The sequence below is a fragment of the Psammomys obesus genome, unplaced genomic scaffold (genome assembly GCF_907164565.1).
Source record: "Psammomys obesus unplaced genomic scaffold, mPsaObe1.curated_primary_1811, whole genome shotgun sequence".
Taxonomy (NCBI): domain Eukaryota; kingdom Metazoa; phylum Chordata; class Mammalia; order Rodentia; family Muridae; genus Psammomys; species Psammomys obesus.
This window is the reverse complement of record NW_026596117.1, coordinates 19,943,062-19,962,816: the sequence shown is the minus strand read 5'-3', so window position 1 is coordinate 19,962,816 and position 19,755 is coordinate 19,943,062. Positions and strand designations below refer to the sequence as shown.

The window sequence follows — 19,755 nt, the reverse complement described above, 5'->3', positions numbered from 1 at the left end:
CGTTTTTTATTAAAAGCGCTCACACACTACATTTTAACTCCTTTCATCCTTCCACTCATTTGTTGGTATTGAGGTCCAGCTGGATCTGCTTTGCGTCCTGACCTCCCGGGGAAACGGCCCAGGAAGCTCCCAAGTTAACTTCATTCTCTCTTCGTGATGTTAGCTGGAGAAAGCCCTGTAGGTCTACAGGCAGATGGCAGTAAGAAATTAACTTGAACTTCAGCAAGGCTGAGGTTTCCATGGGAACAGAGGAAGCAGCCATGCTGCCTGGCGTTTGAAAGGAATAGGAAACAGGCTTGCAGCCCGCATACCAATAGAAATGGCTTCACTGTCCCACTGCTCTTCCCACAAGCCTTCAGTCTTGCCTGCTAACACCCTTCAACCTCAGTTAATAAGAGGAAGACCAATGATGCTGGATCACATGTTTAACTAGGTCGGCGAGCGAATATCAGGAGGGAGAAAGCGTAAACGTTCTCAGTTGCCGAGATGTGAGAATTATTAACACGCTTTCGTTGTCTTTAGCACAAAAGCTATATTCTTTACTAAGTGAAGGATGATACATATTTAAAGAATCGTTGTTTTAATTACACTTGCTACAAGGAATAGATATTGAAATAAGCTTGATTCTCCTCCTTCCCTGCTGCCACCAGTGTGATTTTTCCCCCTTTCTTTCTCTTTTGTATCTGTGTGTATGTGTTTGTGTGTGAGTATAGGAACACTCTTGTGCAAATCAGAGGGAGGAAAAAAAATTATTTATTTATTTATTTATTTTTCAAGGTAGAGTTTCTCTGTGCGGCCCTGGCTGGCCTGACCCTGAAAAATCTTGGGTGTCAGTCCTCACCTTCCAATTTGGGACAGGGTGTCTGTCGTTCACTAGCATAGTATGCTATGCTATCTGGACCAAGGACTTCTGGAGGCCCTGAGGACTTCTGGAGGTGCTCAGGTCTCCTCGTTCACTGCGGTGTATGCTAGGCTGGCTGGACTGAGGCGCTCCGGTCTCCACATCGCCTCCCAATAGGAGTACTGGGATCACAGCTGGGTGGTGTGGCTGTGTCTGGCCCTCACATGGACTCTGGGGATCTGAGCACAGCCCATTAAGCTGGTGTGGCGATTGCTTTGCCGGCTGAGCCATCTTTCCAGCCCTCAACATGGTTTCCTTTTAGGAATACAATACATTACAAATAAATATTTCATCCGAATTTCCAGGTACTCCGTTGAAGAGTAAGGAGTAAGCAACCCTGGAGAGCTATGTTGTCTTTTGAGTTAGAGGTAGCAGAGGGTTGAGGGCTCTCGTTTAGTGGTGAGACATTTGCCTAGTGTGTGTGTGAAGCCTTGAGCTTGGGCCCCAGAACCGTAAGAGATGAGTAAAAATATAGAACAGAGTTTGCGCTCACTCCAGACATGGATTAACCAAACTTCTGTTTCCTCTCTTCTACCAGAATTGCCCTCCTCCAAGGCCCCGAGGCAAGAAACAGTCAGAATGCCCCAATAGCCATAGATTTCTGCAAAATAAATTTTTTTCTGCTGTCTTTTGTCTCTTAGACATTCCTTTCATCATGATTTCTCTTGTGCTCCATGGTGATGAAATGGTTGTGGGTGAGGGGAAATTAAGTTTGGTTTGCATAAAGTATGAATATGTTTATGTGGTCATGGTTTAGCAGATTGGGTATGCTATTGCCAACGAGTCCGGCTTAGGAATTACTTCCAGGAATATCTGCACCATCCACTGTGCCTGTCATTAGCTGCTGTGACAGAAAGGACCAGACTCTGGGTGGAGCTGTGCCCATGTCCTTCAGTGCCTGCACAGGACAGGTAAGGTAGGGGTCAGGGGAGGAAGAGAAGCAAGACTGAAGTGAAAGAAGAAACTTATCTTTGGGGAATCTTTTCCATCAGTAGACATGAGACACCAGAAATGAAGGATTTGGTTCTATGTCTCTTTGTCAAAACTGAAGCTCTTGCCTCCAAGAAGAGCTATAGAATGGGGAGTGGTGGTGCAGGCTTTCTACCACAGCTGCTCAGGAGGTTGAGGCAGCAGTGTCTTGAGTTCAGTGCCAACCTGGGCAATTTAGCAAGAGCCTGACTCAAAACAAAGTAAAGAAAGCAAGGGTTGGAAGTATGATTCTGTGGTAGAGATCTTACTCAGCCCATGCAAGACCTTTGGCTCAGTCCCCATAACTATATAAGGAAGGAATGACTGAATGAATAAAATCATCTTGGCAATGCAGAATATTACACTTAAAAATAGCCGTTTATCTTATTTTTGTGTGTCTGTGTACTTGCATGTGTGGACCTTGTGTGTGCCTGGGAGGACAGAAGAGGTTCTTGGATCCCCTGAAGGGTTACAGGTGGTTGTGAGCCGTCGTAAGGGTGCTAGGAACTGAACGTGGCTCCTCAGAAGAACACCCAGTGCTCTCAACGGCTGGCACACGCTCAGGTTCCTATGCCGTACATAGAAATTGTGTGGCGCAGAATTTCTGAGACCCCTGTGGCTGAATGTACAACTGACTTAACACACAACAGTCACAAAAGTGGCACAAAGCTCAGCACAGCACAACTGCAAGGATGTCAGGGACTGACCGGTTCAATGAGAACTATTGGTCCAGAGAGCACTTAAAATGGGAAACCATGACAGACTAAGCCCAGGAAGCTGAGCAGTCCTGAAATCCAGCTGGCACAGCTGGCACGGTGCCGCCCACCTGTAATCCCTGCCCTCCAGAAGCGGCATCAGGAGGGCCAGGCATTCCAGGGCAGCCTTTCAGCTGGCTAAGATGTGAGGGGTCTCTGGCACCCATTTCAACTGCCACGAACTATGCCATGTCTTCTCGATAATGATGGACTGAGATCATGAGCCAGAATAAACTCTTCCTCCCTTAGGTTGCTTCTGTCTGGTGCTTTCCACATATACGAGGAAACCTAAGTAATATATACGCAAAACACAGACAACAGACACGTGTTCTATGTAGGAAGTGTATAGTGGTCCAGATTACTTATTCTGACTTTCATATGGTGATTGTCATCCACCTGTCCATCCATCCATGCGCTGAGCACTTACTGCTAAGACATAAGCGCCAGTCTCAGAGAAGGGATGGTTTCCACTGCACCTCTAACAACAGCACAGCACTATGTCCGCTGTCGTGCTGAGATACATATATATCAGGGGCTGGAGAGATAGCGCAGCCCACAAAAGCGTCTATTGTTCTTTGAGAAGACCTGAGTGTAATTTTCGGCAGCCATTGCCACAGGCTTTGAACTTCCTGTCCTCCTGCCTCAGCCTTCCGGGTTCTGGGATTATAGGCGTGCGCTGGAACACCCGGTGGCAGCCCACGTTCTCAATGGATTTCTTAGCTCGGTGTGGGGAGGTGCTTGTCCTGTGGTCAAAGCTGCATCATGTCTCTGCTTTCTCTCTTCTGTACTCTCTCTGCCTTGGTTTCTTTCCTGGGGCCCCATTATCTCTCTTTCTCTCTCCACCTCCATCCAGTAAATCTCTTTAATAATAATAATAATAATAATAATAATAATAATAATAATAATAATAATAAAGGTTTATTTCTACCTCTTGCCCCAAACACCCAGAGCTCAGGTCAAAACAAGGATGCTTGCTGGTTGTTTCTTGGGTGATGATGGAACAATTTCTGAACCATTTTTTTTTCCTAAAGAAGAAGACGATGAAGAAGAAGAAGAAGTAGAAGAAGAAGGAGGAGGAGGAGGAGGAGGAGGAGGAGGAGGAGGAGGAGAAGAAGAAGAAGAAGAAGAAGAAGAAGAGAGTGTGAGAGAGAGGGCACTTCATTTTTAATTTCCCACATGGCACAGGCTCAGAGCATCGTATTTTAGTAGTTTAGCCAGGATGAGGCCTTTGAGCCTTCACATCTACATAGACCTGCCACAGGGCCATCAAGGGCTCACTGCTCCATCTTGGTGTTTTCTCATTTTGTCTCTTGAGGATTTCTGCTCTCTTCTCCACAGATATGCTGTAACTACTGTTAGTAAACAATATTTACAGGAGTTTTGTAGTACAAAAACTATTCAGTCTGTTATAGTCTAAGAAAGTAAAATTGCCATCCTCACACTTTCTTCCAAAACAATTATTTAAGTGTCATGAAAATCAAAGCAATGACAAATTCAGTGTATTTCTTAGAAATTCCCTTTAAGGCCCATAGACTTATTTTTAAAAAATACATACCATTTTCTTTTTTTGAAAATAGATTTTTCTTCTCAGATAATATATCCTCAGTACAGTTTCCCCTCCCTCTGCTCCTCCCAGTTTCTCCCCACCTCCCCTTCTATCCAGAGCCACCCGCTTTCTGTCTCTCATTAGAAAACAAACAGGCATCTAAGGGAAAATAATAAAATAAGGTAAAAATAAGATATGGTAAGATAAAACAAAAGCAAACACATCAGAATAGGACAAAACAGAGGGAAAAGAGCTCAAGAAAAGGCACAAGAAACAGATAAAGACTTAGTGCCCCAGTCTTTCACACACTGAGGAATTCCATAAAAATGCTAAGCTAGACACACCACAATATATACCAAAAGAACCCACGAAGGCCTGGTGCGTGCTGCCCCAGTCTCTGTGAGGTCATATGTGCCTTAGTGAAGTTGATGTAGAGGGCCTTGTTTCCTTGGTTGTCCTCCTATCTCTTGTGGCTTTTACAGTCTTTCTGTTTCCTCTTCCTCTTCTCTGGGCCCTGAAGGGAAGGATTTGATGGAGACATATTATTTAGGGCTGAGTGTTCTGAGGTCGGTCTCTTCCTGCAGATGGTGGGTTTCTGTATTTGTACTGTAGGAGGAAGCATCTCAATAGCTGAGCAAGGCACTGAACTCTGAGGATAGCAGATATCATCTTATTGTTACATTCTTTTAGTAGAGTAGTAATATTTAGTTTTACCTTAGGTTCCTGAGCTGTATAGTTTCTTGGGCACCCAAGCAGTGTTGGGTATGGTCTTCATCTTGTGAAGAGGCCTTAAGTCAAATCAGATACTGGTTGCTCCCACAAGCTTTGCTCCACCAATGACCTGGCATGTCCTTCAGGCAGGACACCATTGTAGATCAAAGGGTTTATAGTGTGTTGGTGTTTACCCTTCTCCTTTGTAGTTTGCTGAGTACCTTTCTGTACCAAAGATGCTAGCACATAGGTGTGAAGTTTCTACACAGGCACCAGCTCGACTTCTCCATGTTTAATGAGTTAGGTAGGTGTTGTCTTCAGCAATAAGGCTTTGCTCTCAGTTTGTGGAGAGCAACCTATAGTCTTGCATTTTTATGTGAGGAAGACTCAGAGGGATTAAATGTGTGGGTTGTTTTGGGGGTTCCCATGGGACCCTGTAGACACTGTTTCGTTATGGTGTAAAGTACCATATTATGATGACAAGGAATAGGGTGATTAATATTGGCTTGGAGGATCAGCAAATCTCCCACAAAGGTAATATTTAAGTCAGTCCTTAGTAAACAGACTTATTTATAACCAACCACAGGTCTTCCAAATACTGAATGTGCTAGAATTTAGAATCGGTTTGTGACAACCAATTTATTTGTTCTGACTTTATTTCCATTGCTGTGATAAAACATCTTTACCAAAAAGCAACTTAAGGAGAAGATGGTTTATTCGGTTTACAATTCCACGTTACAGCTCATCATTGAGAAATCAAGGTAAGAGCTCAAACAGCCAGTCATATCATATTCACAGTCGAGAGCAGGGAGATCTGGATGAGCCCACACTGCTTGCTTTTTCGATGCTTTCCTCTGGCTCTCTCCTGTCTTAAATAGTTCAGATACTCCTGCCTAGGGAATGGTGTTGCCCACAGTGGGCTGGGTCATCCTATATCAATTAACAATCAATACAGTAACCCAAAGACATGCCCCAAAAGCCAACCTGATCCAGAGAATTCCTCAACTGAATCTCTTTTCTCTGGTGATTCCAGGTTGTGGCAAGTTTGTCATTAAAAACCATTACAGTAGTTACACCTGTCCTAATAGATAATGCTATTAGTTTACTGTCTTTAACCACTTATTTCTGAGTGGCATCTTAGAACATAGCTGCTTTTTGAATAAAACTGAGACTCAAGGGCTGGAGATGTAGCTCTTGATTCAACCCTAAGCTTTGCGTGGATGGGCTTGGTGGTACATGCCTGTAATTCTGGCACCTGGGAGATGGAGGCAGGAGGATTCAGAGTTCAATGTTCATCTCAGCTATGTAATGAGTTTGAGACCAGCTTGGACTACATAAAACCCCGTTTCAAAAACAAAATTAGGGTTTGAGAGTATAGTTCAGTTTGTAGAGCACTGGGTTCAATCCCCAGCATTGCATAAACCAGGCAGAGAGGCAAGTGCCTCTAACCCCAGCTCTGGGGAAGTGGAAGCAGAAAGATGAGAAGGTGAAAGTTATCCTTGGCTACATAGTGAATTCTGGGCCAGCCTAGGTTACCTGAGAGCTTGCAAGACAGATGGGGGTGGGAGGAATACTCAGAGGAATTAAATAATGTTTTAGTTAGTGTACTGTAATGAGTGACGGGGCTGGATTCAGACTCAAATGTGGCAGTCATGAAATATGCCCCTCAACAAGCATCACGGATGAAGGGCTGCAGCCTTTCTGCTTTAAAGTGATTGTCACACTTCACTGAGAGCCCGCAATGTTTCTAGCCAGTGACTGAAAATGGCAGGGACATTAGGCTGGCCCATTCTTGGACAATCTGGGCTCCTTTGCCAGCTGGCATTGGCTCAAGTGCCTCCTGACAGGCTTCTCTTCTGATGGGCCCTTCTTCCTTTCTTGTAGCTTCTGTTGGCTTCAGGCTTTCTAGGTAGCCAAGAGTGGCCTTGAACTCCTAATCCTCCCACTTGCACCTCCCTTCTGAGATTGTAGGTACATTCTACTTATTGTGCTGGGGCCCCTCTGTTCCAAGTCAGCCAGCTTTCCAGCACTTACTGACTCCGTCTGCATTTTTGCCTGAAGACATTTCCCTATTAAGGTCCTCACACCTGAAAATGCACTTTGGTTTCTGTTCCTCAAAAGACCCAGACTATCACACTGAGTTTGTCTGACTTTAAAATCTGTGCTTTAACAAGAACTAAGGATGTATCAAAGCTAAAACAATAAAACTCTTTGAAAGATACATAAACTTTTGTGAGCTTGCATTAATCTGTTATATCTTAGTTATGACACCCAAACTCTGAGCAACAAAATTTTTTAAAAAATGGACATTTTAGACTTTCAAAATGAAAAACATCTGTTCTTCAAAGGATACCATGAAGAAGTGAAAATTAAGGCTAGAGATGGATTTGCAGTTAGGAGCTCTTACTGCTCTATCAGAGGACCGGTTTGGATACCAGTACTCCTACAGGGCAACTCAGAAACCCCTATAACTCCCAAGGGATCTGACATCCCCCTCCTGGCCTGCCATGCATGAACACCCATGCATGCATGCATACATACGTGAAAAATATTATTTTTTCAAAGTAAACATTAAACACACAAAATGGAAGAAAATGTTTGCAAACCACGTATCTGATAAGGGATTTGTATCTGGAATGTATTATGAACTCACATCTCAACAATAAAATAAAAAAAGTAATTTAATTAATAAATGCTAAAAACAAGCCAGGCCTCATGTTGCAGACTCTAATTCCAATACTTGAGCTGTTGAGGCAGGAGGATGACCATAAATTTTGGGCCAGACTGAGTTATATAATGATCAATTTGAAAACAAACAAACAAACAAAAAAAAAAAAACAGTAAAGAGAAAGAAAAAGAACAGACACTTCTCCCAAGAAGATGTAGAAGATGTATATGTGGCTATTATTCATATGAAAACATATTCATTGTCATTAACTCCCAGGAAAAATGCAAATTAAAATCCACAACCAAAGGCTGAAGTTGTAGTTTACTTGGCAGAGATTTTGCCTAGCACTTGTGAAGCACTGGGATCAGTGCCCAGCAACGCATAAACCACGCAAGGTGGTACCCATGCCTATAAGCCAAGCGCTCAGGTGGTGGAGGCAGCAGCAGCAAGTGTCCAAGGTCATCCTTGGCCTGTCATGGAGGCGGAGGCCAGTGTGGAATACAGAGGTCTCTGCACAACAGAACAAAACAAAATAAAAACCCCTTAAATTCCATTTCATGTATACTGGTGTGGTTACATAAAAGTCTGGGTCCAACCCAATGGGACATGTTTTTAATCCCACCACTCAGGAAGAAGGTACAAGAAGGATCTCTATGACTTTGAGGCCAGCCTGGTCTACACAGGCCGGTAAAGGGCTGCTTTAAAAAAAAAAAAAATGGAGGCATGGTAAGGACATGGAGAGACTGGTAGAAATGTAGAGTGGTGTGGATGCAAAGGAGAGCTGTCTGGTAGTTTGTCAACAGGCTGAACATAAAGTCATCTTGGCGAATACACGAGAGAAAACATACTTCCATACAAGCACATGAATATTTATAACAGCATTATTCACAGCAATCCCAAAGTGAAAACAACCCAGAAGTCCAACTGATGAATGGATATACAGAATGAAGATTAATATGATGTCTACATTTTTGGTACTAAAAAGGAATGGAGTCACCTGTTCCAGTGACTAGATGGACTGAGGTGGCAGCATCTTTGGAGGTCAGGAGTTTGAGCCAGTCTGGGGGACTAGTCAGATCCCATCTCTTGAATAATAATAATAATAATAATAATAATAATAATAATAATAATAGACAGAAAATTTGCAAAACATTGATATTGATACATCATGCTATAACACTGCAGGGATGAGTCTTAAAAATATTCCAAGAAGCCACATATGAGAAGAGACTGTGTATTGTGATTTTATTTTACTTGTTGGTTTTTCGAGGCAGGGTTTCTCTGTATAGCCTTGGCTGTCTTGAAACTTGCTCTGTAGGCTGGCCTCGAGCTCAGAGACCAGCCTGATCAACCAGCTCTTTGTTGTTTTCAGGTGTGGTCTTGCTATGTGGTCCAGGCTGGCTTCAGTAGGTATCCCAGGCTGTCCCCAAACTTGCAGTCCCCATGCCTTAGCCTTCCTGGTGCTGGGATTATGGGTTTGCACTATCACACTGACTTGATCAAGAGTCTGAATACTCATTCACATATGGCGTTGAGGCCATGGGCTTCTTTTCTTTTCCCTCTACTTACTCCATGCAGTGACAGTTCAATGTTAGTGTATTGGAGTTATTTTATGAGCTCTTGTGTTTACCTTGGTATCTTTCTTCCTGGAGACAAGGTCCTGTTTGGACTGCATTCCCTTAACCCTTTCCCTCTAGTGGCCCTCTTTAAGATTGGTGTTTTTTTGTACCTTCCCTTCCGTCTGTATGGACAGTAGGATGCAAGGGTTGGCCGGCTCATATTAAGCCTTGTGAACTAAACAGTTTCAGCCTCTTTTTTTGTAGTCATCCTGTTTGTTTTTCCCCCTGCTGCTGCTGGGTGGCTTGACCACCCAGAACAGGAAGAAACTGAGGCACAAATGGAAGGCAGTCTGAACAGGGGTGGAAGGAGCTGGGTGTACTGTTTTAGCAGGCCTAGATGAAGGCTGTCTGAGCTTATGTCCTAGCTTCCTCATGGTCCCTGGCTTCCTCCCAGCAATGATGAAAGGGCTAAAATTAAGTTTGGGTTGCTCACCTATTTGTATTGCAGTGAACACGGTGCCTGGCCCATTCAAGTGTCATATAAGTGTTTTCAAAGTTTATACATTATAAGGCACCTGGCTCTGGAGCAGAGAATAGTGCAAACTCAAGCCTCCTGTGGGTTCTATCTCTGTTGTGGTGGCAGAATTGGACCCAAATGAAATTCAGACTACAAACAGAGGACAGATTTAGCTGAAGTAAATACCAGCCCACCTCTAGCCACCATCGATCGCCTCTAACCATCCCCCACTCACATAGATAAATAAACTGGTATAATGTCAATCAGGAGCTCTTATATAAAAGATTCCTCCCTGGTTGAAATAATTGCATCCTGCAGGTAAGCTCTTTAAGCAGGAAGGTAAACAACTCAAAGTAGCTTCGGGAAGTCCCTGAAACTAAACAGAGTCACTTTGCCCATGGCCTGCTAGTATGAACAATAAACACAGATCATCCTCAAAAGAGCAGAGCCAAGCTGAAGAGACTTTCAGACAAGCTGAGCTGCAAAGAAGACCAGATCAGACCAGCTGCCTGGAAGAAGCAGAAACCAGCAGAGCTGTCTGGAAGAGGTTTAGACCAACTGAGGCACCTGGAAAAGGATACTCTCTAACCCACTGAGAAGCCTGAAGGCTGTGCAGGTTCCCAGCTTTGCGAGCTGTCACCATGCTGGCATGGGCCTTGATAAGGCAGCTGTCTTTGAGTCATTTCTGAAATCCCAAGTAGCCTCTCACCCATATTCCTGTAAGTAACCCCAATAACACCCACTGTTCCCCAAGTTGGACTTGGGTTGTATCCGGAATGTCATGGGATCTGTACTTGGGGTTAAGTAGCTGTGTGGATTGAATCTTCTCAGGAAACAGTTTGTCTTATAATACACTGAGCTTGCTGAGCCATCACTCAAGATGACAAAAGATGACTTTGAATTTCTGATCTTCGGCTGGTTTCCACCTCCTGAGTGCTGGGATTACAGGTCTTTCATGGCATGGTGCTGGGGACAGAAACCAGGGTCTTCTGCATGTTGGACTCTACCAACTGAGCTATATCCCAGCCTCAGTGTGCATCTCTTGAAAACAAGATCTTCAAATTGTGTCTTAGCTATTAGGAAACACCATGACCAAAGCAACTTGGGAAGGAAAGGGTTTAACTGGCTTACATTTCCCCTATCACACTGTTCATCATCAAAGGAAATTAGGGCAGGAAGGCAAGCGGGGCAGGAACCTGGAGGCAGGAGCTGATGCAGAGGCTGTGGAGGGTGCTGCTTGTTGGCTTGCTCTCTATGGCTTGCTCAGTCTGCTTTCATATAGAACCCAGGACCACCAGCCCAATGAAGGCACCACCCACAATGGGCTGGCCCCTCCCTCATCAGTCACTAAGAAAGTGCCTTACAGCTGGATTTTAGGGAGGCATTTTCTCAATCGAGGGTCCCTCGTTTCAGATAACGCTAACGTGTCAAGTTGACATAAAACTAGCCAGCACAAATTGTAAGTCTCCGTCAGTCTCCGGTGGGTGCCTACCTTGGGTGGCTGGCAAATAATGGGAGCTGAATACATCCTTTGGATGAGTCAACAGACCAGGGCCCAGCTCGCTTGCCTCCCCCTTTAAAGGAAAGATCAGGTGGCTGCCTTCTGGATACTTAAGGGTGCTGGGTCTGCAGCTCTTGGCCTCAGGTTTGTGGCTGGGAAGGACAGCAGGTGCCAGTCAGTCCTCCAGCCTTGCTGCAGTAATGCTGTTTCCCCGCCCAGCTTCACCCAGGTGCAGCCCGGCCTGCCACCCCTAGGCAGAGGGCCTGTGGGGGTGGTGGGGACTTGCGGGGTGGCCGGCCGATTCCCTCCCACGGTCCTTGCGTGAGCCGGGAGGGACGCCCGGAGCTCCTGGCAGGTTATTTTTAGCTGGGGGAGGGGACAGAGCGGTGGGCCCTGGCAACCCCGGTTGAGGTGGCCACGGCGTCCGTGCGCGCCGCTGTCCTCCGGGACCTGCGCGCGGTGGGGGCGGGGAAGGCGGCGGGAGAGCGCGGCGGGCGGGAAGGGGCGGAGAGCGCACTCCTGCGGAGGCGGCTGTGCTCATCCCGGCGGCCAAGAGCTCCAGTGCTCGCAGGGCTCCGCAGATGGCTTGCCCCGCTCTCGGTCTGGAAGCCCTTCAGCCCCTGCAGCCCGAACCACCTCCGGAGCCTGCCTTCGCCGAGGCACAGAAGTGGATCGAGGTAGGTGCCGCCGCCGCCGGGCGGCCTTGCAGGGGCGCCCCGAGCTGTTGCCCTGAGCTCAGCGACCTCGGGTCCAGCCTTCCCCCTGCTTTCATAGCCAGCTTCCCCGGGTCACCCTCTGTGGCCTCCGGCGGACTGCGAGCCTCTGGTGTGGGAGCCCCGGGATGGTGGGCGTGAACAGGGGACACTGCGGTCTAGCTGTACTCCCAGGGGCAGGAGGCGGTCCCCTGCGCCTTCATCCCCGCCGCTTGCCAGAGCTCGCAATCTCGGCTCGGTTTTGCGAGCGCTGCGGTGGAAAGCGAAGCGCCAGCCGAGGCGCTGCCGAGGCGCCAGGGGCTCGAGCCTCCAGAGCCCCCGCGGGAGCCGCGTTTCGGGGTGTCCCTCTCTCTGCTCCACATTCCATCTCTTGGCCTCCATCCTCGTCCTTCCGAGGCGGAGTTGGCAGTGTCTCCGCAGAGGCTCATACCCGCCGGAGCCTCTTGGCTGTGTTCTGGCACTGGTTCAGGCGCAAGGTTGGCGCAGAGCACAGCGTGAGGGGAACCTGCGAGACCTAGTTGCGAGCGCTCTATCCGCAGACCCGCTGCCGGGCTCTTGGTTGCCCCAGAGACCGCAGGGTGGGCTCTAGTAGGCCGCGGACCCGGCCAGGTTGGCACATCTCACTTCTTTAATGGCTCAGGGGGGAAGGCCAAGGAAATCACTGGCGCTCTCGGCCGAGTCCAGGCAGCGCTCGCCGGGTGATCCTGATTCATGATGTCTATCTGCAGGTGCAGCTTAGAAGCCCTGCTATTTCGAAACGACCGGTTCTTTGGGCTCAGGACTCGTGGAGGGCGAGAGTGGGGGAGGTGACCCCTTGTGATCCACTCGTGAACCCCCTATTTCAGTGGACCGCCCTTCTGGTGCATTGTAGAAGGTGAAATTTGGCCAAATGGCGCGCAACCTCCTTGGCCTGATGGTTCAAAGGAGGTTGTGTTTTATAGCTCAGTCATGACCAAGCAGGAATAAGCATCACAGTACTCAGACTGTCACTTAGCGACCCATCCCCACCCTCGAGACAGCCCAGGTTTCCATTGTTATTAGGACGATACAACCACAGGGCTGCAGATTTAAACCTGCTGAGTTGCTGGCGGAGGACGAGGAGGACTTTGCTGGAAGGCTCCAGCCCCAGGTCGTCACCTTTCAGGGTCAACCTGCTTCATGCCTGCAAAAGCGCCTCGGAGTTTGGAACTATCTGTTTAAAGAGTTGAGAAAACAGAGTATAGGAGACACTCTTAACTGAAAGCCGGGGCTGGCGTGTCTCTTGTAGCTAGATAACTCACCATCAGATGAGAAAGAGACCTTAGCCTCGTGTTTTTGACGCGGGGTTGGAAGGCTTGGAGTGTGACAGGTGTTTTCTCAGCGTTTGGGTCTCACAGGAGAAAAGAGACATTTGTAGACACCGGCGGTAGTGGGGGTTAGTATGACTGTGTCTTTCAAGTTCTTGGACGTTCTCTGGTGGAAAATTAGATTGTGTTTTGGAGGTAAGTGATTGTGTTTTGGAGGCAAGTGATTTTTTTTTTCCAGTTTCTTTAATCGATAGTCATATTACCGTGCTCTGCTTTTAAAAGTGTATCGCGGTATAAATTCCATAGAGGATAGCAGGCGAATCTGAATTGCACATCTCTGAATTTTGGAGTATGAACAAATATTACATCTCCTTATAGATCACGACATATAAAGCTGTTATTTATTTTTTACTGGTGATATTTCAGGCTAAATCTTACACAGTGCGGAGCATCAATTTTCACATCAGCTTGAGGAAAGGAAAAAAACAGTTTAAGAGAGCAGAGCCAGGTTAAGCCCTAAACACAGTTTAGGATGATTCTTGATACTTTGCCCTTTTAAATCAGTCAAAGAAAGTAAAAACCCTAATGGTGTGTGAGTGTGTGTGTGTGTGTGTGTGTGTGTGTGTGTCTTTAGGACCGGGCTGCCGGGCACGCTGTGTGTGCATAATTGAAGTGGCCTATCTCCTTTCCACAGTGGAGTTGGATTTCATTGAAAGGGGAGTTTCCCCTCCCAAGCCCAGGCCCTGTTATGCACACAGGTATTTGTGTGTGTGTATGTGTGGGGGAAGTCGAAGCGCCCCCCTTTTCCCTCACAGTCTTTTTGAAATGTAAATGGCCATGTTTGCAAACTGGTAGTCGGGGACCATAACAGATGGTTTTGCACACAGTTGCCCATTGAACAAAGATTCCTGGGCTAATATAGCAATAATGTGTTTCTTAGTGTGAGCCACTTCCTGTGGGGATTCTTATCGGGAGACAATCACATCTCCCGTCGGGGGCCCATTGTCTCTGGCAACATCCTCATTGGGAGGGCTTTGTTTTTCGGTTTTGTTCCATTGGTGATTAAATTTCCCACAGGCTTTTTTTTTTTTTTTTCCTTTTTCTTTTTTCATTTTTTCTTTCTGAGCAGTCAGGAATTTTACCTTTTCAGAAAAAACGTTCCCTTGGGTAGGCGAGTTCATAAACAAACTTTGCTACTGGGCTTCCTCAGTTCTGGGCCTCCTTGAATTAGGCTGTCTAGAGAATTTACATCCTTAATAAGGCTCAGGGCATGAGCTCCCGGACACAGGTTCTTAACAAGGAATTTCTCGGCCTGCAGCCTTGACTATTTGAAGACCGTGTTATTGGGCAGGAAATATGGCTCAGAAGCCAGGCTCCTAGCTTCCCTACCCCAGCTCCTGCCTTAGCTGCTAAAGGTGAACTCCATCATAAAGCTAGACTTGATCACAGACGGCGTGAAGACAGCTGGGTCACATTTTCAGTGATTTTTTTTTCTCTCTCATATTGGTGGGAGCAGGCTGCATGCCTTACTGTGGGTTTAGGGAGGGTCAGAAGGGGAAACAGCAAAGTTCAAGGATTAATTCCCTACCAGCAGGCAGAGGCAAGGCTAACTTCCTATCGTATTGCTTTTCTAGCTCATTTTCCTGGGGCAGTAAAGCCTGAACAGTGGGCCAAGAGGCCCAGCTTCCTAGCTGGAAGTCCTTGGGTGGAGTCCCAGGTCTGTCACTTGTTGCTGAGCGACCTCGGGCAAGCCTCTTTTCCTGTCCTTATGTTTCCCGACATTTTCTTTGAAAGATACCTTGAATATAACAACAAAGCAACCAAGGGGGTATTGTTGGAACATCTGTAAAACAGGACATTGAATAACATCTCGCTTTGTAGAATTGCCGGAGGATTTAATAAGGGAATATGTTTTAAAATGGGTAGAATTGGTGAAGTGGTTAAAGCATTTGTTGGATGAGTGTGAGGATGGGAATTTGGATCCTTAGAGGCCGCCATGGCCCATCTGAAGTTCCAGCATTGGGGGCCTCGTGCAAACTGGCTTGTTAGACTGGCCCACAGCAGGAACTCTGGGTTCAGTTTCCAGACACTGCCTCAAAGAATAAGATGGGGCAGGGGTGATCCAGGAAGACTCCTGATGTCAGTGTTGGTGCTCCATGTACACACACACACACACACACACACACACACATGCACTAGTAAACACACACATACATGTATTCACACAAACAACAAATACACACACAGTCTACATTTACATGTTAAGAAAGTGCTTAGAACAGCACCTGGTACTGTTTGAGTGATGGTATCATGGTTACCATTTATACTACTATTGCTGTAATTCTTGCTGTTATCATCATTGCTACCACTGTTGGTAGTACTGTTGGTGCTGTTGCTAATAGCAACTGAATGTGATTTTGCTCTGTTTTGGTTTCACTCTTTTATTATTTTATTTATTGTTTATTTATGCCTCAGTATCAGGAATTGGGCAAGTGCTCTCTCACTGACCTAACATCCCTTTATATTGACATTCTCAAACGGAGGCTTGCTAATTAGTCTGGGCTGACCTTGAACTCTGGGCCCTCCTGAGATTATAGGCCTATTCCATCAATGCCGGGCACTACGCCTAAGCATGAAAGAAAGTCTTCAGAACCACAAGATTCTTGAATACACAATATAACTCAGTTATCTACTGGTTTCACTTCGTATCTCACTATATTTTAATTTATTTACGTATGCTGGGGGTCAGATTTAAGTCTAGGCCAGAGCTGGCACTATTTCGGTCCACCAACTCTGGGTGCTTGGGCTAGAGATCAAGTAGAGGCTACATGCCAGCCTTGTTTGATTTTAGGGTCAGAGGAGAGCCTGTGATCGCTGACTTGTGAGATGATCTCGTAGGCCATCAGGGCTTAGAGAATTACCCTTGATATTAGGTCGAACTTTGAACTTTAACATGTAGTTTTGTTACTGAACCTCAAGAAGAATCTTCAGTGCCTGTCCTGAAGACAATCCAGTACATTTAACTAGAGCCTGGCATGGTACTGGCTTATTTTGATGTCCTGAACCCATTTCTTTTAGGCAAGTGTTGATGCTTGTTTTCAGGTAGATGATTCTAATAGGCCTGGTTCTCCTCTCCTGTTTGTCTGTCCACCCACAACAATAGCAGTCTGTTCCAAATCTTTTTTTTTTTTTTTCTTCTCTTAAGGACCAGACACTTTTTGAAGGACACTTTTTTGAACCCTTCAGATGGGTTCCTCTTGATTTGGATTGGGAACTGGTTGCCAGGCCTTTAAAAGGGAGGGGCTGAAGATTTCAGCCCAACTCAGTCATCTCCATCTGAAAAGTTTCTGGCTCTCTTAAACTTGAGTCATAGCATGCCCATGGGTTTTGGTGATGAGTACAGTCATATTGGTAACCTAAGCCATGTTTCACGTGAGTGGGAACTCCACTTTTCTACGCCCACAGGGAATTGCTTTTTCATTCCACGTTTATTCAGATCTGATTCTGCAGATGAAATGCACTGAGGGTGTCTTAGCACTCTGATCCTGGAAGGTGGCTTGGCAGTAGGGGAAATTTATGAGTAGCTTTTGAGTTAATCGAGCATTTGGTGGCCAGTAACTACGACACTGGTGATGTTGTGCTGTAAGTTGTATAGTCGCTCAAGCTCTCTGCTTCCGTAAGGACTCTTAAATCCTTTTTTTAAAAAAAAAAAATTGTAGTGAAGATTAGGTTTGCAAGTGTTTCTCCAGATTTCCTTATGAGATGAGGAAAAGGGGAAAAGCCTTTCTTGGCTGATGGGGAAAGTAGATGTTTAGACCAAAGCAAGCAGCATTTTTCTCACAATGATATTTAAATAGTCTGTCTTGTTTGTATACAAGGACTGCTGTGGCACAATGCTGTCACGTGGTAGGAGAACAGTGAAGTCCCAGAGATTTGGGGAAAGGGGAAGTGGACTAGGAGGGGGAGCTGACTCTTCTTGCTTCAGCGTCTCCCTGGAAACTGATTGTATCAAACAAACTCTAGAAGGGCAGACAGAGCTTTGGCCACCAAGAAGAGGGGGGAGGGGAAACATTTGCTTCCAGCAACTAGAGCTCTGAGCACCCTGCTTCAGTGACAGATGACAAAGGACCTATGATGTCCACATCTGGCTTTGACTTCATGGGTGGCAGTCAGTGCTAGGTGGGACAAGGCAGCTCTTGAAGTACTGGGAATTGTGAGGCTTTTTTTTTTTCTCTTTCATTCATTAGATGGCCTTTAGACAGGATGCATCCTTCTAAGGATGCTAGTACTGTTGGGATGAGACATTATAGTTATGGAATATTTACTATGTATTGGCATTGGGTAAATTTTTTTTTTTTTTTTTTTTTAATGAGACAGAGTCTTTCTATGTAGCTCTGGCTGGCTTGGGACTTGCTATGTGGCCTAGGCTGGTCTTGAACTCACAGAGATCTGCCTGCTTTTTGCCTCCCAAGTCGTGGGTTAAAGGTGTGTATCACTGCACCCAGCAGAGGGCAAATTCTATGTTTATGTGGTAAGTACTGTTGTTATCTCCACTTACAGATGAGGAATTGAGGCTTTGACAGATCAAAGGTCTTGCCCAAAAAATAAATGGTAAATGTCAGAGGTAGGACAGTAAAGGGAGCCTTTATATAGGAGCCTTTCTTGGATTTCACAAATATATGTATGCATTATATATTAGTATATACTGTGTCTATGTTAATATTCATACATGTTATAACCAAATCATATTAACATGTGTTATAGATAAGGATATGTTACATGTGTATATATGTGTACATATGTATTTATATATACTATATGTGTTAGTACATGTACATGCACATATATTACAAACATGTTTCCAGTTATCCCAAATTTATAGATGAGGCCACTGGGCTTGTAAGAGTTGTAAAAGGGTCTTTCAATCAGCTTAATTCTATAGCCCTTGCCATCTGATTCCTTATATTTCCCTCGCTTAGGGCCCACCCTGTATCTCCCGTAAGGTCTGTCCTTCACAGGGTCATCTCTCATGCGGACACCATATGGATTCAGGAGCTGCAGCCACCCAGACCGGCCTTATTTCCTGTAGCTCGTCCTTTTCTTCTTCAGGACTCGGGGTTGGTCTCATGTGGACAGGCCGTCTCACTGTTCCCTGGTGGATGGTGCTACTGAGGCAGAGGGTAGCCTGGGGTACCCTATAGGGTAGAGGAATGAGGGTGCTCCCCTGGCTTTCTTGCCTTCAGGCCTAACACGTCAAGGGTATGGAGATGGATTCAGAAGTGTTCCATGTCTGCTAATAGAGGTCATGGCTCTCCTAACACCTTTATCTTCAGTGCTGGTATGTCATGGGCATGAATGAGTGCACAGTCTGCAAGTACAAATTGCATTTGTGAATGGAGAAGGGGCACTGTCCATTACCCTCACATTCCTAGATAATTCAACTGGAAAAAGAACTCCTGTGTGGTCTGTGTACTTTGTTCTTCAAATGGGTTGTGTGGGGTGCTGGGGAAGAGGAACGTCTTTTGCTACTACTGGCATATCCCAGCACCGGTGACACTGGTTTTGAACTCAGGTCCTTGGGTCTCAGCCTTTGGAGTGCTGGCTAGGTTTATAGGCATGCGCCACCTTGCCCAGATGATTTTTGACTAAGTTATTCTTGCTGAAACTTATTTTTTTTAATGCATAGTTCACTGCTTTTGAGAATTAAAAAAAATGCAATGCAATTTTTGTAATTCATTTCCTCCCATGTTCTTAAGGATATGTGTGATTATGTTACAATCAAAGAAAGGTATCTGATGTGTATTCCACATAGGGAAGCTTAGGGTAGGATAAAGGATGACTTCAGTGCAACTAAATGAAAGGCGACTAGAACTTTACTGTTAAATGACTGATAATGATAATGGTAGCTGAAGTGGAAGGGTTATCAGATAATATAGAGGAAGTAATAGTTCTTTTTAAGAAGAATGACGTAATATTGGCAAGGTTTCTGCGAGGACATGAGATGTTATATCTGTCTCTTTGTGCATGGTGGAATGACATAATGGAATTCAGGTCTGCTGTGGAAAAACTCTGTGTTTGCAGAATGGAGAACAACACATCCAAAGAGATGTTCTAGTACATTGGACCCTGACAGGCCACCTTGAGGATCCCAAGGAATCACTTTTGACATCAGGGAAAAGGCAATGTAACCTGGTCTTATGCCATACACCTACACAATCACTTGGCACATACCTTTCCCATTACACTTAAACTGCCAGCAAAACACTATGCTTGTATCTACACTGAGCTGTAAAGAATGAAGCCAGCAGGGAAGGCTGGCCAACTTGTGCTTTACAGTCTTTTCAATAGTTACTGTGGCGAGCTATTGTGAGATGCAATTTGTCCTTCTGGTCAACCTGACGTGTGAGGCACAGACCCCACCATTACCTAACTACCTTTATATAGCTACATTATAGGAGGCCAAGTTCGAACCCACCCACACTTGCTTTTTGAGTTAAGATCCAGGGTCAGAAGGATTGTGGCTTTTTCATTGCCATGACTCAACACTTTTGGGGGAAAAAAATTCCCTAGTCTCATTTGTGATCATGTGCGTTAGTACCAAGTAAGAAACTGAAGTTCTATTTATTTCA

At 45.6% G+C, this 19,755-nt stretch overlaps 1 protein-coding gene across 1 annotated transcript in view; it reads left to right on the top strand.

Annotated features, from left to right (window-relative positions):
- Positions 1-11,639: 11,639 nt before the first annotated feature.
- The window catches only part of Limch1 (LIM and calponin homology domains 1), a 304,476-nt gene continuing 296,360 nt past the window's right edge, over positions 11,640-19,755 (top strand). Inside the window, exon 1 of the mRNA XM_055629181.1 lies at positions 11,640-11,804. Coding sequence (XP_055485156.1) covers positions 11,709-11,804 — 96 coding nt within the window. The 5' untranslated portion in view covers positions 11,640-11,708. The remainder of the gene's footprint in view (positions 11,805-19,755) is intronic.